The 16347-nt window shown below is 38.2% G+C and overlaps 3 protein-coding genes across 5 annotated transcripts; 1 reads left to right on the top strand and 2 right to left on the bottom strand.

Moving 5' to 3' along the window:
• Nucleotides 1-917: 917 nt before the first annotated feature.
• On the bottom strand, nt 918-4665 carry LOC18603383 (F-box protein At3g07870-like). 2 transcript variants are annotated; one of them, XM_018119974.2, is made up of 3 exons: nt 2179-4665; nt 1370-1505; nt 918-1287 (listed from the first exon to the last, which is right to left on the bottom strand). In XM_018119974.2, exons 1-3 carry the CDS (start codon nt 3372-3374, stop codon nt 1285-1287), a joined length of 1335 nt encoding a protein of 444 aa, XP_017975463.2. In that variant the 5' UTR covers nt 3375-4665; the 3' UTR covers nt 918-1284. The 2 variants fall into 2 exon arrangements, with proteins under 2 accessions (XP_017975463.2, XP_017975462.2); XM_018119973.2 differs by having other exon boundaries at nt 918-1275.
• Nucleotides 4666-4805: 140 nt separating this feature from the next.
• Nucleotides 4806-6598, bottom strand: LOC18603382 (peptide methionine sulfoxide reductase B5-like). Its single transcript, XM_007035316.3, has 3 exons — nt 6399-6598; nt 5224-5380; nt 4806-5110 (listed from the first exon to the last, which is right to left on the bottom strand). The coding sequence occupies exons 1-3, from the start codon at nt 6494-6496 to the stop codon at nt 4925-4927; spliced, it is 441 nt and encodes a 146-aa protein (XP_007035378.1). The 5' UTR covers nt 6497-6598; the 3' UTR covers nt 4806-4924.
• Nucleotides 6599-7497: 899 nt separating this feature from the next.
• SAC3B (SAC3/GANP/Nin1/mts3/eIF-3 p25 family) lies at nt 7498-16294 on the top strand. 2 transcript variants are annotated; one of them, XM_018119135.2, is made up of 15 exons: nt 7498-7859; nt 8289-8384; nt 8710-8943; nt 9516-9758; nt 10104-10328; nt 10418-10677; nt 10953-11053; nt 11136-11351; nt 11956-12183; nt 12259-12350; nt 12429-12522; nt 12772-12864; nt 12957-13897; nt 13972-14086; nt 14368-16294. In XM_018119135.2, exons 1-15 carry the CDS (start codon nt 7747-7749, stop codon nt 16147-16149), a joined length of 4833 nt encoding a protein of 1610 aa, XP_017974624.2. In that variant the 5' UTR covers nt 7498-7746; the 3' UTR covers nt 16150-16294. The 2 variants fall into 2 exon arrangements, with proteins under 2 accessions (XP_017974624.2, XP_088661705.1); XM_088805579.1 differs by lacking the exons at nt 7498-7859; nt 8289-8384; nt 8710-8943; nt 9516-9758 and adding an exon at nt 9815-10017.
• The last annotated feature ends 53 nt before the right edge of the window (nt 16295-16347 follow it).

Here is a 16347-nt window from a genome sequence, read left to right as displayed (position 1 = left end):
TTTGATGAATTTAAGCTTTTAAGGAGGGAAGAGGTAGGAGAGAACTGTTCCTAGGTAAGCCTCAGTTATGGGGTTGAAAGGTGAACTTGGTAGCGGGATTGTGGGCGGGCTCTAGATGCAGGGCTACCTTTGATGGGCTATTTGGCATATATGGGCTTCATAAAATTGTTTACCCAAGAATTTTTTTCAATAATTTTTAACAAATTCAACTTATTTTATGAACCCTAGTTCAAAATTATCTTTGTTGCTTTTAATGAAATATGGCTGAATTAATCTAATTTGACAAATGAAGGGTTTTTTTTTTTTTTGAAATGGGATTTTGATGAGGAATATTCATGGAAAGAAACTCAAAAATAACATTGATAAGTATTCTAAATTCTGATTCTTTCATGAGGCAGCTGCACTTCTTTCCAAAGACTAACACGAGCTAATTGTCAGACTTTTTTATGTTTGAGATTTTATTTGTTTTAGTTAACCAAGGTCAAGAGGAAGAGCCTTTACATGCATTTATCAGTAAGATGTACTAGTAGCTTTATGTTTCAGGTTCCAGGTTCCAACCTGAATTCATACCAGCAGAATGTTGCTGAACTGCTGATAAAGTTTCTCAAAGAATAAAACTACCATAATCTCCATTGAAGGTCGAAATTCACAAATGGCTACTTCAATCTAATTAACCATTAAAATGATCCTCGGATAAACAAGGGTTGATTGTCAAGTGCCCTGACTTTCTTCAGGTGAGAGGATTCAGCTGCAGGTGGAAGATTGATTGGCATCCCCTATTTCTCTTTTGAATGGTAGCAAATGGATGCCACATCTTAAATGACTTGAATGCCATGAATGCTCTCCCTAGTTTCTAAGCTACAATGGTCAATGGCCCTGAAAGGTCTGTTTCTGGGGATATAAGAGGACTGAAAATATTACTTCAAGGCCTGAAAACTGGGCAGTTCTCTATTTATTTTGGAAGCATATCTACTCTTCTATTAGCATACTAATCTTTCCCTCCAACAGGAAGATGTCTCGATATTTACAAGCACCAACAGCAGTAACAGCCGATTTAGTAATACATCGCAAATCGGGCATAGTGTTCAATGCCGGAACTCATAATAAAAATTCCAAAGGACTTAGTTGATACCATAGTCAAAATGGCTCCTCATTTATTAATTACCATTTTCCTCTTCATAGACTCCCTAGGGTCAGAAAAGATTTCAAAGGAGCAGCTTGGTGTTTGTCACAAGCTGTACATATGATCTCCGAGTTTCTTGCACATAAATCTTCCTGAAAATTTTACTTTTTATGTTTCATTAAATCACAACCAATGCATATTAAATGCGAGACTCATATAAAAATTCAAGGAAACAATATAACTTACAGGGTAATTTACAGCTCCACAGGGAGCACCAAAAGCTGGAATACTATAGCCAGGGTTAATGAGTGGTGCTCCACAGCCAGCACAAACTTGGAATTCTTCTGTACAGAGCTTTTCGTATTCTCTGGTGCCTTGGATCCTATATATTAATAACATTTTAGCTTATTAATTAACCATGTAATATGGGGAATAGAACCATATGGATTTGTACATGGAAGAAAATCAATTAGAACAAGTGTCCAGAAAAAAACAGACAAGGTTCATGTCTCAATCTAACATCTCAAGCATCAAGCAAGCATGTGTTAAATTATCCAGAAACTGCATTTTATAAATAAACCACTAGCTTCAAATGGCTAAAGCTCTGTCTATCACTAAAATGGCATGAAAGGCATTTTCTTCAGACCAGCAGTTTTAATATTATGTCAACAACCAAAGATATAGTCAAGCAGCAGGTGATGAAAGAAAATTCCCAAATCACTGTAATCCTAGTACTAAAGTGCATTGCTATGTTGAGTTTAGTTGTATATGATGCAAACTTCATGGTATGTATTCTTGAATCAACAGAACTCTGCATCATCAAATATACTATAGCACCAAGGAAACAAATCAATCAACTTCTGAGAAGAAAATATCTATTGCCACTCATTTGAAACAAAGCAAATGCATGAGCATTTCATACCGGCGAAAAAAAAAGTCCAATTTCAAGACATCTATCTCACCAAAATCATTAGCTGAAGTCTAAGCTATCAGTTCTTTGGCTGAAATTCTAAATTGATGAAGCATATGCCAATTTCAGGCTTGTATTATAGTACCTTGAAATTTGCTCTCCTTTTGCAACATTGTAAAGAGAAATAAAGCAAGGGATGTAAGCAATTGCATCAAACTGTGAGCGAGTCCGGAAAAATTTAGTTCCTCGAAGATTTCTCCTCTTCTGATTGTAACAAACTACTGCATCATTATTGTACAACATCAAGATTTCTCCATTGTTCAAAACAACCATTGGTTCATAGAAGTCCCAGCTGCCTTGCTTTGGGTACAAATTTTCAATAACAAACTGTTTGGTCCAAGACTCCTTGACACCATACTCCTTCATAACCCAAATATCAAATCGTATCGAATTTGTGAAGTAAATTATAAACAGACAACCTCCTAGCACTCCAATCCTGGCGTAATTTGTAAATTTCTTATCCTCTTCACGAAAATGATCAGGTGGGGGAAGTGTCCCAAACTGCTCAGTCTCAAAGTCAAAAGAATGTATAAATTCACTACCATTTGGAGTACAAGGAAACCAGTGAAGAGTTCCATTCAAAAAAGCATTGAAAGGTAAAGCAACAGTGTCAGTAGGTGCATTTCCAATGCTTCTCCATGAACCAGTCCCAATGGTGTATATCTCAGCCACTACATGACGTTCAGCCGATTCGATTGCTGGATAATAGCTTTGCAAAACTTTGTATTGATTAGTCACAGCTGAATAACCAAGTCCCCAGAAAGTACCTCTATGCCTACCCTTATAAGGTGGTTGAATTGTGATAAATTCACCCAAAATTGGGTTACAAACATAAAAGGAAGAATCTTTTTCAGCTCCAACTAAACAAAGCAAGCCATTGCATGCATTCATATGAGAAATATCGCAAGTGGGTACGTTTGATTTGGGAGTGAAGTTCATTTTCATGACCTGGCAATTTGCACCATCGGCTTCAACTTGGGCTAACTGGAGCCTCTTCGAAGCATTTTGGAGTGGCATGGTTTTGATTAAAATGCAAAGGGGTGATCTTGAAAGGTGGAGCCTTGCAAATTCAGGATCAGAAATGAAACAGAGGAATCTCTTGCAAACGCACCTGCAATGGAAAAGGGTGTTGATGGGAAGCCTTGAGAAAATGTCAAAGATTGTACGGCGTGGGAGTTGAAAGAAGTTGCAAGGATTGGCGGTTGGTTCATGTCCTACAACTCCTCCTCCGCCTTTGCTGCTGCTTGATGGATTGATCGCTGCTTTCTTTCTGCCCCTCATTTTTTTGAGACTCTGTTTTTGTTCTCGGACTTGAAATGGGTTTGAAAACTCTGAAATTTAAGACTTTATAAAGTAGAAAACTTGGAATGATTTAAATGGTAAAGGCTTCATTTTTATAATTGGGAAACTAAGAAAACCCTAATACAGGATTTTGGCGGGTATTTTTGCTGCTGTTTGTTCAATCTTTGTTTCTTTTTCCCTGAAATTTTTAATCTGTTGCAAGTAGGGGATTACTAGTTACACTGTCATCGACTTCAAAGTACTATCGCAGAGTTGCTTTGAGCACCACAAAACTTTGTCTTGTCCACTGGTCTTGATGTCAACTTGCAGAGTTGCATTGGTGTAGTACTGTGGTCGGTCTATTTCCATTGATGACGGCATACATCTAATTTCTTTACTCGATTACTGAAGCTATAACCCTTTTCCAAGGAATAGAAAAAACTTGACCCCGTATTTGCAAGTTTGCTCTCGTTTCAGTCCATTAGCCAAAACCAAAGGTCTGATATATACATTCAGAGCAAGGTTGATGTGATGAATTGGGACTAACGCCCTTTTTCGATGCTTGTGGAATGCTCAACTGCAATGGTGTTCTGCAGCAATTAGCTCTTTTAGTGCTTTGCCTTATAAAGCATCCAACGCTGGTTATGCTGAGAGCTATTCTAACCATCTCCCTTTTCTCACCTTCAATATATATATGTGTGTGTGTGTGTATACATATGTATACATATGTAAATATCTAATCTATATTGCATGACAGGACGAAGACTGTTGTTGCCATCTTGATAGGATTTCGTTTCCCCCTGTGGACTTGTCTGTGCTAATCTCTAGTGATTGTCTTTCCACTTGGTAATTTGGTCGGGCTGTTTAGCCCCTTTGTTCTGAACAAGAAAAAAAAAATCACTGTCCTTCCTGGCAATCAGTTCCCATCTGTGTTCCACCCGTTCCCATGGCACAACCGCAACCGAGATGATACAGGCTCTGTGATTCCAAGACGATTTCACATACTGCTATACACTTCTATCCTCCAAACCCCTCCAAATCAACCACAGCATTGTTCATGATGATCCAGAGATAGAAACAGCCATCCAATCACATCTCATCGTATAAAAGCTTAACAAATAACTTTCTACAATGTTCTGCACCCGAACATTTGACTCATTAGTTGGTGCATGATTCCCTGATTAAAAAGCAAAATTCGAATCCCCCTCCCCTAATTACAAAAAAAAAAAAATTTTTACAATGTTCTGTTATTCTCTTGTCAATGCACACAAAAGATGACTTGGGAATTGATAGGAATGGCACAAAATCATTTAATGTCAAACAGAGGCTCAAAAATAACCAAAATAGTCATGAGCACCAGACCATTTGGCTCATTAGTTGATGCATTCGAATCCCCTATCCCCAAGTCAAAAAAAAAAAAAAAACCCAAAATAATCATTAAGTCAGGAGGCTTTATTGGAAACCAGCACAATTAGTTTACAGTTTTCACACTCATAATTATACTCACCAATTTCATTTATTTGTTACAATTGTACACTTCAGCTTGTTCTTTATGCTGAAACAACTTTTTCCTCACAGGGAGGAGCAGAATTAGCAGGAACAAACTTGATCGCAACACTGTTGACACAGTGGCGTTCATCTGTTGGCACTGAGAACCCCTCCCCTTTAAAAACATGACCCAAGTGCCCCCCACAAGCTGCACAAGTAATCTCAGTTCTTCTCTCATCAGGATCAGGCTGCAAAATCGTTGTTTCCATGTTTAGGATCCAATAAAAGGCATAACACTAGCATGATACTAAGAGAGAGAGAAAAAGGGGGGTTGGGGGATGAGAAAGAATTTGAAACTCACAGAGCGGTTTATGGCCCCAGGGAAACCCTCATAGAAAGCAGGCCAACCACAGCCAGAGTCAAATTTGGTTGTGGACTTGTAAAGCGGTTGCCCACAACCGGCACAATTATAAACCCCTTCATCAAAAAATTTGCCATATTCTCCAGTTCCTCGCATCCTGCACATCATCAACCTATGAGCACACCAGACCAAAGTATCTGATGCTACATGAATTTCATCAGGTTAGCACAAGAAAACTAGTAAGATTCCACGTTCACAAAAATCATAGTTTCATAATCATCAAGGAAACACTTTAACTTTCAGGACTTCGGAATTTGGAAATTTTATGTTTCAACAATGACATGAAGGAAGTGTGAGGTGCATGAAAGGGAAGAAGGTAAAAAACAAGGATTTCATCAATGCAAACCAGTGTCTCTAGACTTACATAAAATGCACAACTCTTTGTCATCACTTATAAATCAAGAACTTGCTACCAATTTTTGAGCTCTCTTTCCACAGTGATAAGTCAATACAGGAGACACAATCTCCAAAACATTATTAGGAAACAAAGACAAGTACCCCAGTGAGACCAGCAGCATGTGCAAAAGAAAGAAAGCCATTGACATTGACTTGCTAGAAACTCATTTTTCTAAGGGCATTGCCTACTATTTTCACATTACACAAATCCACCACTGCCATTCAAGTATATCAAATGTTACAAGAATCTGTAATCACCACTCTTCAAAATTAGACAGAGAACTTTTGGGGGAAAAAATCTTTCTTTTTCCCCAATTGAAATCCTTTTGTTAATCAAATATTCTCCCACCAGATACCAGCTTGGGACCTTCTTCACAGTTTCTTCCCCATACCTCCTCCTTTTCATGTTTTAAGACAACAAATGACCACAACAAGAGAACCAAAACCAACTTTTCAGGTGAAATTCTAAGATTTAGCATAAGAAATTACAAAAATCTAAAGCAATCAACATGTTCACAGTCCATCTGAAATTTCGAGACAAGGTCAACCCAATCAAATTGACCCCAAAAACACAAGCTTTCCCATCCAAAGAATTGTTTGATGGGACAAAACAAAGATACCCAGATTCTAAAACATGTCAGAGATTCTAAAAACCAAACAACGAAGAAGGAAAAATAAACATGTACTAATGAGATTCAATGATGGGATTTTGTTTTTACTCGGTTCCTTTCTGGCGCAGAATCCGGAACTGCTCCGGAGACAGAATTGCCCGCCATTCTTCCTCTGTTTTCTGAACAGAACCTGATGATGCGCTCATGTTGACAGCCGCAGTTGCAAGTTCTAGTCTCGTACTACCACTTCTTTACCTAAAAAACCCACACGCGAATCTGCAACCGAAAAGAAGATATTTAAAATGAACCTGGACAGAAACTTCAATTAAGAGGGGAATTTCAGATTCATCCAGAATCATTGGGCATTAATATCTTTTAGACCCCTCATTTTGTCTTAAATTAGTGTTTTTCCCCTCCCAAATTTAATTATGAGTCTTTTTAATGCTTAAAAAAAATAAAATATTTCAATTTCATTTCAGATATTAAAAAGTTTAAAAATGTTGTATAAGTTAATCTTTGAAAAAAGAATATAATTATGTAACAAAGTTGTATCAGAATATACTTGAATAAAATCACATCGAATAGGTAAAAATTTTAAAAAAATTAATAAATATGAATATTACACATCCTATCAAATAAATTTTTTGACAAAAAAGAATTATAAATTTTCCATAACAACACATAACCCAGATATGTTTAATTATAAATTTGTGTTAATAACAACATAGCTAAAGTTCTTGCCTTTTGTCTTTTCTCTTCTTTGCTTTCAACAATAAGAGTTATTTCAAAAAATTGTAATTATAGTTCTAATGAATATTTACAAAGGGTGAGTGATTTATGAAATTCTTTTATGATTTCTCAAGTAATGGGGTTTATTTATAAAATTTATTATGATTAATTTTTTTTAATAAATAAAGAGATAAATTCAATTTCAAGCAAAGAAAAGGATACAATTCGGGTGTAAAAATAAAAATGCAAATTAAGTTTATGTAATCAAACAAAATTAAAAAATGTTATTATTTTCTTAATATTATGGGCCAGACCTGGCCCATAATTGGGCCGAACAATTCTTCTGGGAGGATTCTAAAAGGCCATTAAGGCCCATTTTGAATCCAGCATACGCCCAAATTTGGAGTGTAGTTTGCTGGGCCAGCTTTTCTTAAAAGAAGAAAGACCAGACCGGCTTCGGTTTCAGTCTGAGAAAGCTTTTGACAGCTCAAATTCTTGGTTCTTCACTGTTTTCCTTTCTCTTGTCTCTTTTGATTCAAAGAGCCTGGAGTATAAAACCAAGATCACTGAGCTCTGAACTCCAACATTAACAACCAAGATCCCAAAGAAGCAATTATAGTCTTATACCCATGTTTTGAATGAATTGGATATGCGTTAAAGAGCAGAAGAGCAAGAACAAACAACAAGAGAAAAAGAAAAACCGGGAAGGAAAGAGGGAGGAGAAAGAATGTCAGGGTTTGGGAAGCATTCAGGTCCGACAACTGCCCCAAAATCTGCAAACCCATTTCAGATTCAACGTCCTCCTCCTCCTTCATCCACTGCCCCAACAAGATCCTCCAGGTATTTTGCTTGAAAGTTTGTTTTTCTTTGGCTTTAATTTGATCTTCATTTCTTAAGGTTCAAGTCTTTAATGGGTTTTTCTTTTCAAGGTACTTCTTTAATGGTTTCTTATTAGTTGGGGGTTTAGGACAGTAGTTGCATTGAAGGAGGGAACAAAGAATGTAGAAAAGGATGAACCCTCATGATTTTGTTAGGGTTTCGATTGCTTATTTGATTGCAAATTTACATTTTTATACACCAACTATACTTATGGAACGGAGGTGTAAGCTTTTTTTTTTTTCAAATTTTAAGTGAATGATTTTGGCTTTATGGAACCTGGGAATTGCTTTTTTTTTTGGTGAATCTAGAAGCATAATTCACTTTTTTAGTTGCACATTTGGTTCTTCTTTTCTGTTGGTTAAAAACTTACGGATTTTGTGCCAACTATAGGGGAATTGAAGCTGTAGATAGAGTGCGGCGACCCCCGGCAGCTTTTGAGAACTTCAGTCCTGCTGTGAGACCTCATCAGTATGGTGGAGTCCAAAGGTATGAGCGTATGAAAGTATAGTTTTTTTTTTTTTTTCTCTTTTTGCCTGATGTTCATTTCCTTCATTGTTCAAATTTCTTTCTTCTGTTAATGGCAATAAGGCTTCAGTTAGGTAACATGCCACTTAATGGAGGGAGAGTTTATGTATCAGTTCTATGAGCCACAAATAAGTTTTCTCTATCGAAAATTAAGTCTTGAGTTTAGCAATGCATGTCATCTTGTGTTTTCTTATATCTGTTCTTATTTGGGCAGTTCTTCTGATTATAAAATATAGCCACATGTTTGTCCCTGAATGCTGTATTGATAGTTTTTATTTTCTTCCAGGCCCATTGAATCTCCTCCTAGATGGGCTGGTGGGCAGGGTTTGTTAAAAGATGATGCTGCCCAAACTCATCTCAGGCCACCTGCAGTAGCATCATTCATTGCTTCACGTATTTCTGAAACTAGTGTTACATCTAAGATTGCCCGATTTCAAGAGTCAAAGAGAGCTAGATCACCTCCATCATTATCTGTAGATGACACTGTACCAAGAAACTCCAGTCAAGCAATCCTTCAGAGGCATGTTCAGTCTATCCTTTTCAGCACTACTTGCATGTGACATCATAATCTTTCTTGATATTGGCTACAGATTGGTGTCAGTATTTTAATAACATATTGGTGAAATCTCCACTTTGTTTTTCCCTTTTACATTCCCTTTTCACCAGAAACTTCTGATGATGGCTTCCATTATTTGTAGTTCTTGCCATAATGTTTGGTTCTAGTTATGAGGGGTGTCTGTCAAGATGGTACAAGAAAGTCTCGTCTATCCACTTTTTTAACCCATGCTTTAGACTTGTGGCTTGAATGTGACTTGACTCTTGTCGAAATTACTATCCTATAAAAATTCTAGAGTGATTAATTCTTTTTTCATACAATCTCTAGTACTTGGATTAATCGACTGTTCCATTGACTCCAATATGCATTTGTGTTCAGTCATGGTCCTGGGATTCTCATTGAAGGACATTCCTTTGTACGATACAGATTTTTATGCCAGTACTTTTGTTTTAAGGCTTGATTATATTGTATACATTCTACTACATGCTGAATCCCCTGCAGTTACAAGTTTTGGCAGCTATTTTGTTTTCGTGCAGGCCTTCTTTTTCCCCCCCTATGCAGCACAATCCTGCCAAGTTGCCAGCCACTTATCCCAACTTGCCAGCTCATCAGGACCAGTCTGTGGTCTCATCTCATGTAGGTCCCACTGGTTATAGAAAAAGCTTTGTCAATGAAGTGCCTGATATGCAAGCCCCAAAACAAGCCAGGTTACCACGTACACAACCTGCAGAAGAAGTTACCCCGGAGAATTTTCTATCTGTTCGCAATGGCTCTAAAAGGTCAATATGCAATCTTAGCAGATACATAAATCTTTTTTTCCCATGTTTTGTGTTTGACAGTCATGATCTTAAAGGAGGGTAAACAATTTGTTCTTTTTTTCTCTATTTTCTTGCATCAAATGAGGACACTACCTGATAGAAGTATTAAAGAAAGAACCAGGCAGTGTTGTAGGGGTGGGATTCACTTGAAATTTCGTTTCAGAACTGAAAAATTATGTGCTCATGATACAGCTTTCTTTACTGCCTTGCCACTCTCATGGTATGTGGCTTTGTGCAACACCCCCCCCCCCCCCCCCCAACCCTTTTCTATTCCATCACATTAAATTCAGTAATTTATTCTTGCAGGCCTTCTGGATCTCCTCCACGGTTAGGTACCAAGTCAAATATTCTTTCTTCTAGCTCTGATGTCCCAATTCGTCCGAGATCCTTGCCTTCTGCACATGGTATTGTTTCTACTGCAGTGAGAAACACTGGGCTTCCGGTTTCTAAAAGAACAAGGTCTCCTCCTTTAATTTACCGTGATGAATTTCTTGAGGAAAACTCCAGTCCCATTGAAGATGGTACTGAACGGTAAAATTTATAATCCAGTGATAACATTGATTAGCCACTGATTATAACTTTCATTTTAATATTAATTTCAATCTTTCACACGATTGCAGAGAATTGCAAGCCAAAGCAAAGCGATTAGCTCGTTTCAAAGCTGAATTGAGTGAAACTGTTCAGATGAGTCCTCCTGATATTGTAGATCAAAGATTGTCTGCAAATAGATTTCAGCAAAATGTGGAAGAGAGGAAGAAACTTGTTGGGGAACATTCTACAGATTCAGCTGGCGATTTCTTGAATGACACTGCTTTATCTGATTTTGAGGGCATGGAAACATCCAGCATTATCATTGGGTTATGTCCAGATATGTGTCCGGGTATGTGTCTGGACCCTGAAACCTAGGAGCAAGCTATTAACAGGAATAGTTGAAATGAAACTTTGAGAAAGTTATGTAACTAGAATGTTGAGGGAAAACTACCATTCTTGGAAACAATGAGATCCTGTTCTATATTTAATCTCTCTTAAGCTTCAGTTTTATCTGATTTTCTAGTGTCTTCAAGAAGCATATATCCTATTATTGCATGTCAAAGAGTTGGCTAACTGACAGCACTTTCTTTTATTGATGTGATTTGAATCTTGCTTCAATTTTAGAGTCGGAAAGGGCAGAACGAGAAAGAAAAGGTGATCTTGACCAGTACGAACGCTTGGATGGTGATAGAAATCAAACAAGTGAATTCCTCGCTGTTAAGAAGGTAATTTAAAAAGAAACTGCTTTTCTTTATGATTTCCTTAAGTGGTAAAGTATGATGGATATGCTTACTTTTACTATTACAGTACACTAGGACAGCTGAGAGAGAAGCAAGTTTGATACGGCCAATGCCAGTCCTGCAGAAGACAATAGATTATCTACTCAATTTGCTAGATCAGCCGTATGGTGACAGGTTTCTTGGAATATATAACTTTCTATGGGATAGGATGAGAGCAATTCGAATGGACCTGAGGATGCAGCACATCTTTGACCAAGGGGCTATTACTATGCTAGAGCAAATGGTATGTCCTTGCTACTGTGTCTTCCTTATCTGTTAGCACATTATCGTGATTCGTGAATACTTATGCATCTCGTAAAACCAAACCAGCAAAATATTATTGGAAAAAAGTTCATTTTAGTTCATATAGGTTAATGGAATTTAATCCTGTTTGTAATGCGCATGTGACTTATATTACCTGAATCATTAATAAAGTTCACGTTATAGTTGTTCCTGTTGGGGCTTTAAATGAGTACTGCCATTCTGATTCTTTACCGCTATCATTTTTATCCTAATTCAAGTTGCTTGCAAGCCACTGCTGTTGCAGGCAAGGTTTCAGACACACAACATGTATTGTTGTCATGTGGCATGTGAATACTGCCACCAAAGCTTCTGACCTTTTTATTTCCATGAACTACATGGCATTTGTCACCCTCTTATATTTAAACTGAACAAGTAAATATACTGTGGCATTCTCATTGGTCTTGCCTACACTTTAATCCATCCATGTTTACCTCAATACTTGAAGCATAAGCTGTAATTTGTTGCATTTAGAGGCAAATGTTTTGACTCATTCCATGACTTGTACTCTAAGACTAATTAGTGGTGCTGATTACTGTGGTTGTCAGATAAGGCTTCACATAATTGCCATGCATGAATTATGTGAATATACCAAAGGGGAGGGCTTCTCTGAGGGTTTTGATGCACACCTAAATATTGAACAGATGAACAAAACATCAGTTGAGTTATTCCAAATGTATGATGATCACAGGAAGAAAGGAATTAATGTTCCAACAGAAAAGGAGTTTAGAGGTTATTATGCGCTTCTCAAACTTGACAAGCATCCTGGGTATAAAGTAAGTCCCTACCAATGGCAAATCAATTATACAAACTTCATCAACTTCTCTTTGAAAATAAGCACTCCCCACTAGGTTGAACCTGCTGAGCTCTCATTGGACCTTGCTAAGATGACTCCGGAGATAAGACAAACACCGGAAGTGCTCTTTGCTCGTAACGTAGCTAGGTTGTTACTTTCCTTCAACTTTCATTGCCACTGGAGTGTTGAACTGGGTCTAACTCTTTAAATTTTTGGCTCTTCCAGGGCTTGCAGAACGGGTAATTTTGTTGCCTTCTTTAGGCTTGCAAGGAGGGCAAGTTACCTACAAGCATGCTTGATGCATGCTCATTTTGCCAAGGTAGGTATGATGGATTATTCCATCTCCTTCCCACCTACAAAGGAAAAAACTCACCAATTCTTTGTTTTCCTTTCATTCCATATCATATCCCTATTCCTCCCATATCCTTAGTTTATGATGTGCTATTTATGGAAGTCACAAGTCTTCTTGAGTGTAAATTATGACATTTTCTCTTATGTGCTGCATAACTTTTGTTTCTTTTCTCTTTTCTATATCATTGCGGGTGATAAATTATGGTGCTTTGATCAGTTACGAACTCAGGCCCTCGCTTCTCTACACTCCAGTCTCCAGAACAACCAAGGCCTCCCTGTTACCTATGTTGCCAGGTGGCTTGGTATTGAGGTAATATTTCTTGCCCTAAATGCAGATTACATTTTTTTTTCATCTTCATGTTAAGTTCCTTATCTTATGCTGCTTCTGGTGGTTGGATTTAGGAAGAGGACATTGAAAGCCTTCTAGACTACTATGGCTTTTCGATAAAGGAATTTGAAGAGCCATATATGGTGAAGGAAGGTCCATTTCTTAATGTTGACAGTGACTATCCTACCAAGTGTTCAAGACTGGTTCATCTAAAAAGATCAAGAACAATAGCAGAGGATGTTGCAGTTTCTCGTGAACTGACATCCTTGCCCATAAGAGCAACCAAGGAGAGTCAACTCGGTAAAATATATAAGCAAAGGTCAAATGCCTTCTCTTCCCCTAGAAGGGCGAGTTCAGTTATAGCAGTTGATGAAGAAATGCCTGATTCTAAAGTTGTTTCTTCTCCAAAGGATGGTGTGCAACTGCATTCAGTGACTGAGACATCTATAGGTGTTCAACAGCTCCAACGTCATCTCAAGACTGGTGCCTCCTTCAAACCATTGGATTTCTCTGTGTCTCGTAGTTCCCCTAGATCACTGCCAGCAAAAGTTGCAGTTATGGAGAAAGCAAACAATGATGCTCTTTTCACCATATTGCCAGAGAGGGCAATCACTTCTGGCACAGAACAAATGCCATTGCAAATTATGTCCAAAGCATCTCTGCCAGAGAGATCCACTAGTGGTATATTTGATCATGCTGTGGAAAACTCCAAACCTCAAAGTATGGCTATTGATAAAGTAAAATCTCTGCCAGCAAGATCACCTAGTGGCAAATATGATTATATTACAAAGGACTCAGTACCTCAAACTATGGCTACTAATGACTTAAAATCTCTGTCAGAGACACCAAGTGACAAATATGATTATGCTTTGGAAAATTTAGTACCTCAAGGAATGGCTGTTGATGATTTAGGAGATGAACCACCAGATAGTCATCTAGAAATTGAGAATCAGGAAACAGTAGCAAATAATCAAGATAAGGAAGTTGCTGAAGCGAAACTCAAGTTGATCCTAAGGTCTGCAACATTGTCAATCTGGTTCTGGCTGTCACCTAGTGTTATATTTTTCTTACTTGCATCTGTCCTGTCAGGTTGTGGAGACGACGGGCTATAAAACTAAGGGAATTACGTGAACAGAGGCAGCTGGCAGGTGAAGCTGCACTAAGGTCATTACCATTGGGTATTCCAGTTTGGCAGAACAAAAATGTACGATTTTTTTGTTATTCTGCTGTGATTATTAGTTTTTCTCATTGTTTACTGTGTAAGTAATTCTAATTGCCTGTTGTCATTTCTTATTTGGGACATTGACCCTGAACTACAGCCCCTCTTTCTCCTAAAATCTCCCAGTTTCTGTGATATTTATTCAACTTAACTGCTACTTACATATTTCTATGTTGTATGGACACACACTTCATTAGTTGGCAAAGTTGCCAATTCTTCTGTACTTTTACTGTTTTTATTCATATTCTTTTATTGTTCCTTTGTAGCAATGGAGTACATTTGGTGAGCTTGATTTTGATCATGTCATGAGGGAGAGATATGAAAAACAGGAAAGATCATGGTCAAAGCTGAATGTTTCGGATGTAGTGTCAGGAATATTGGCTAACAGAAACCCAGGTGCTAAATGTCTATGCTGGAAAATTGTGCTATGTTCTCCGGAGAACAAACAAGGAGACCAGCTGATGCAGAAGAGCCAGGTTGCCCATTTGGCAGCAGGCTCGTGGTTGTTCTCTAAGATCATGCCTTCCACAGGAGATAATAATGATGATGATTTAGCAGTCTCATCTTCTGGTTTGTCAATATGGCAGAAATGGATTCCTAGCCTATCTGGTACTGATCTAACATGTTGCCTGTCTGTTGTTAAGGATGCAAATTGTGGTGATCTGAATGAGACAGTATCTGGAGCAAGTGCGGTTCTGTTCCTTGTATCTGATAGCATTCCATGGAAGCTCCAAAAGATCCACCTTCATAACCTTCTAACATCAATTCCTCCTGGTTCGTGCTTACCTCTTCTGGTCTTGAGTGGCTCTTACAATGTAGAAGGTTCAGATCCTTCCGCAGTTATAGTTAACGAATTGGAGCTGCATGACATTGATAAATCACGAGTAAGCAGCTTTTTGGTTGTTTTCCTTGTTGGTAAGCAACATCTGGAACACTCAAATTGGTTTTTCAGTGATGAACAGTTAAGGAAAGGACTGAAATGGCTGGCCAATGAATCACCTGTACAACCTGTTCTTAGTAGTGTGAAGACACGTGAACTTGTAATGTCTCACTTGAGTCCTTTGTTGGAGGTGTTGGATAGGATGAGTGATCATGAAGTAGGTCCAAGTCACTGCATCTCAGTCTTCAACGAAGCATTGGATTGGTCATTGGGAGAAATTGCTGCTGCTGTTAAAGCAAATCCTACCAACTGGCCTTGTTCTGAGACCATGCTGCTGGAAGATTCAAGTGATGAGCTTTTAGCAGTGAAGTTGTTCTTGCCAAGTGTGGGATGGAGCTCAACAGCAAAAACTGCACCACTTGAATGTGCATTGAGAGATTGTAGACTGCCCAGTTTTCCTGATGATATCTCATGGTTGCGAAGAGGTTCCAAGATGGGGAAAGATATTGATAACCACAGATTACTACTTGAAAGTTGCTTCATAGGATACCTAACACAATCAAGCAAGATGATGGGAATTCCACTAGCTACAAAAGAGACGTCTGTAATGCTACAAAGAAACACACAGCTTGAGCTGCACGGCATGAGCTACTATCTAGTGCCTAACTGGGTCACCATTTTCCGAAGGATTTTCAATTGGCGTTTGATGAGTTTATCAACCGGGGCCTGCTCTTTAGCTTATGTTTTGCAGTGTCATAATGTTGCTGCGAAGTTGGGAGATATACCTAAGTTACAGGATGAAGGTGACACTTCACCTTATTTTTGGAGCTATCCATCTCTAGACGAAATAATCGAAGTTGGCTGCAGCCCCCTCAAGTCTCCGAGGGTTGGCTTGGATCCACAAGCTTCTCAACAAGAGACAGTCCTCGACATTGAAGTTCAGGAGGCTGCTACGACAAGTACCTCCTCCATAAAGGATAAAGGAGATTCTTCACAGAAGCATGGATTGGCTATTGCAGATGATGTTGCTTGTACGATCAGAGAATCAAATAGCAGTTACAGTGAAATAGTGATGGCTAGAACAGAAACGGATAGATTAAGCCAGTTGCTGGAGAAATGTAACATAGTACAGAATAGTATAGGTGAGAAGCTATCAATATACTTCTGATATAGGAATCATTCTGATGGAAGAACTTTTGTAACTTCCACATCATCTCTCCTTAAGAAGAGGCGGTTTTGTATTCTTAATATTGTTCCAGTTTTTTCTCATTATGATGAGGAAATAACAAGGCTTTTGCACGTATTAGGCAGCATGTTCTCTCTCACTAACCTTAAATAATTAACTAGTGAAAGGAGAACAATAACA

This window comes from Theobroma cacao, chromosome 4 (assembly GCF_053813885.1).
Source record: "Theobroma cacao isolate CCN51 chromosome 4, ASM5381388v1, whole genome shotgun sequence".
Classification (NCBI taxonomy): Eukaryota; Viridiplantae; Streptophyta; class Magnoliopsida; order Malvales; family Malvaceae; genus Theobroma; species Theobroma cacao.
This window is presented reverse-complemented; position numbering and strand designations above follow the sequence as displayed.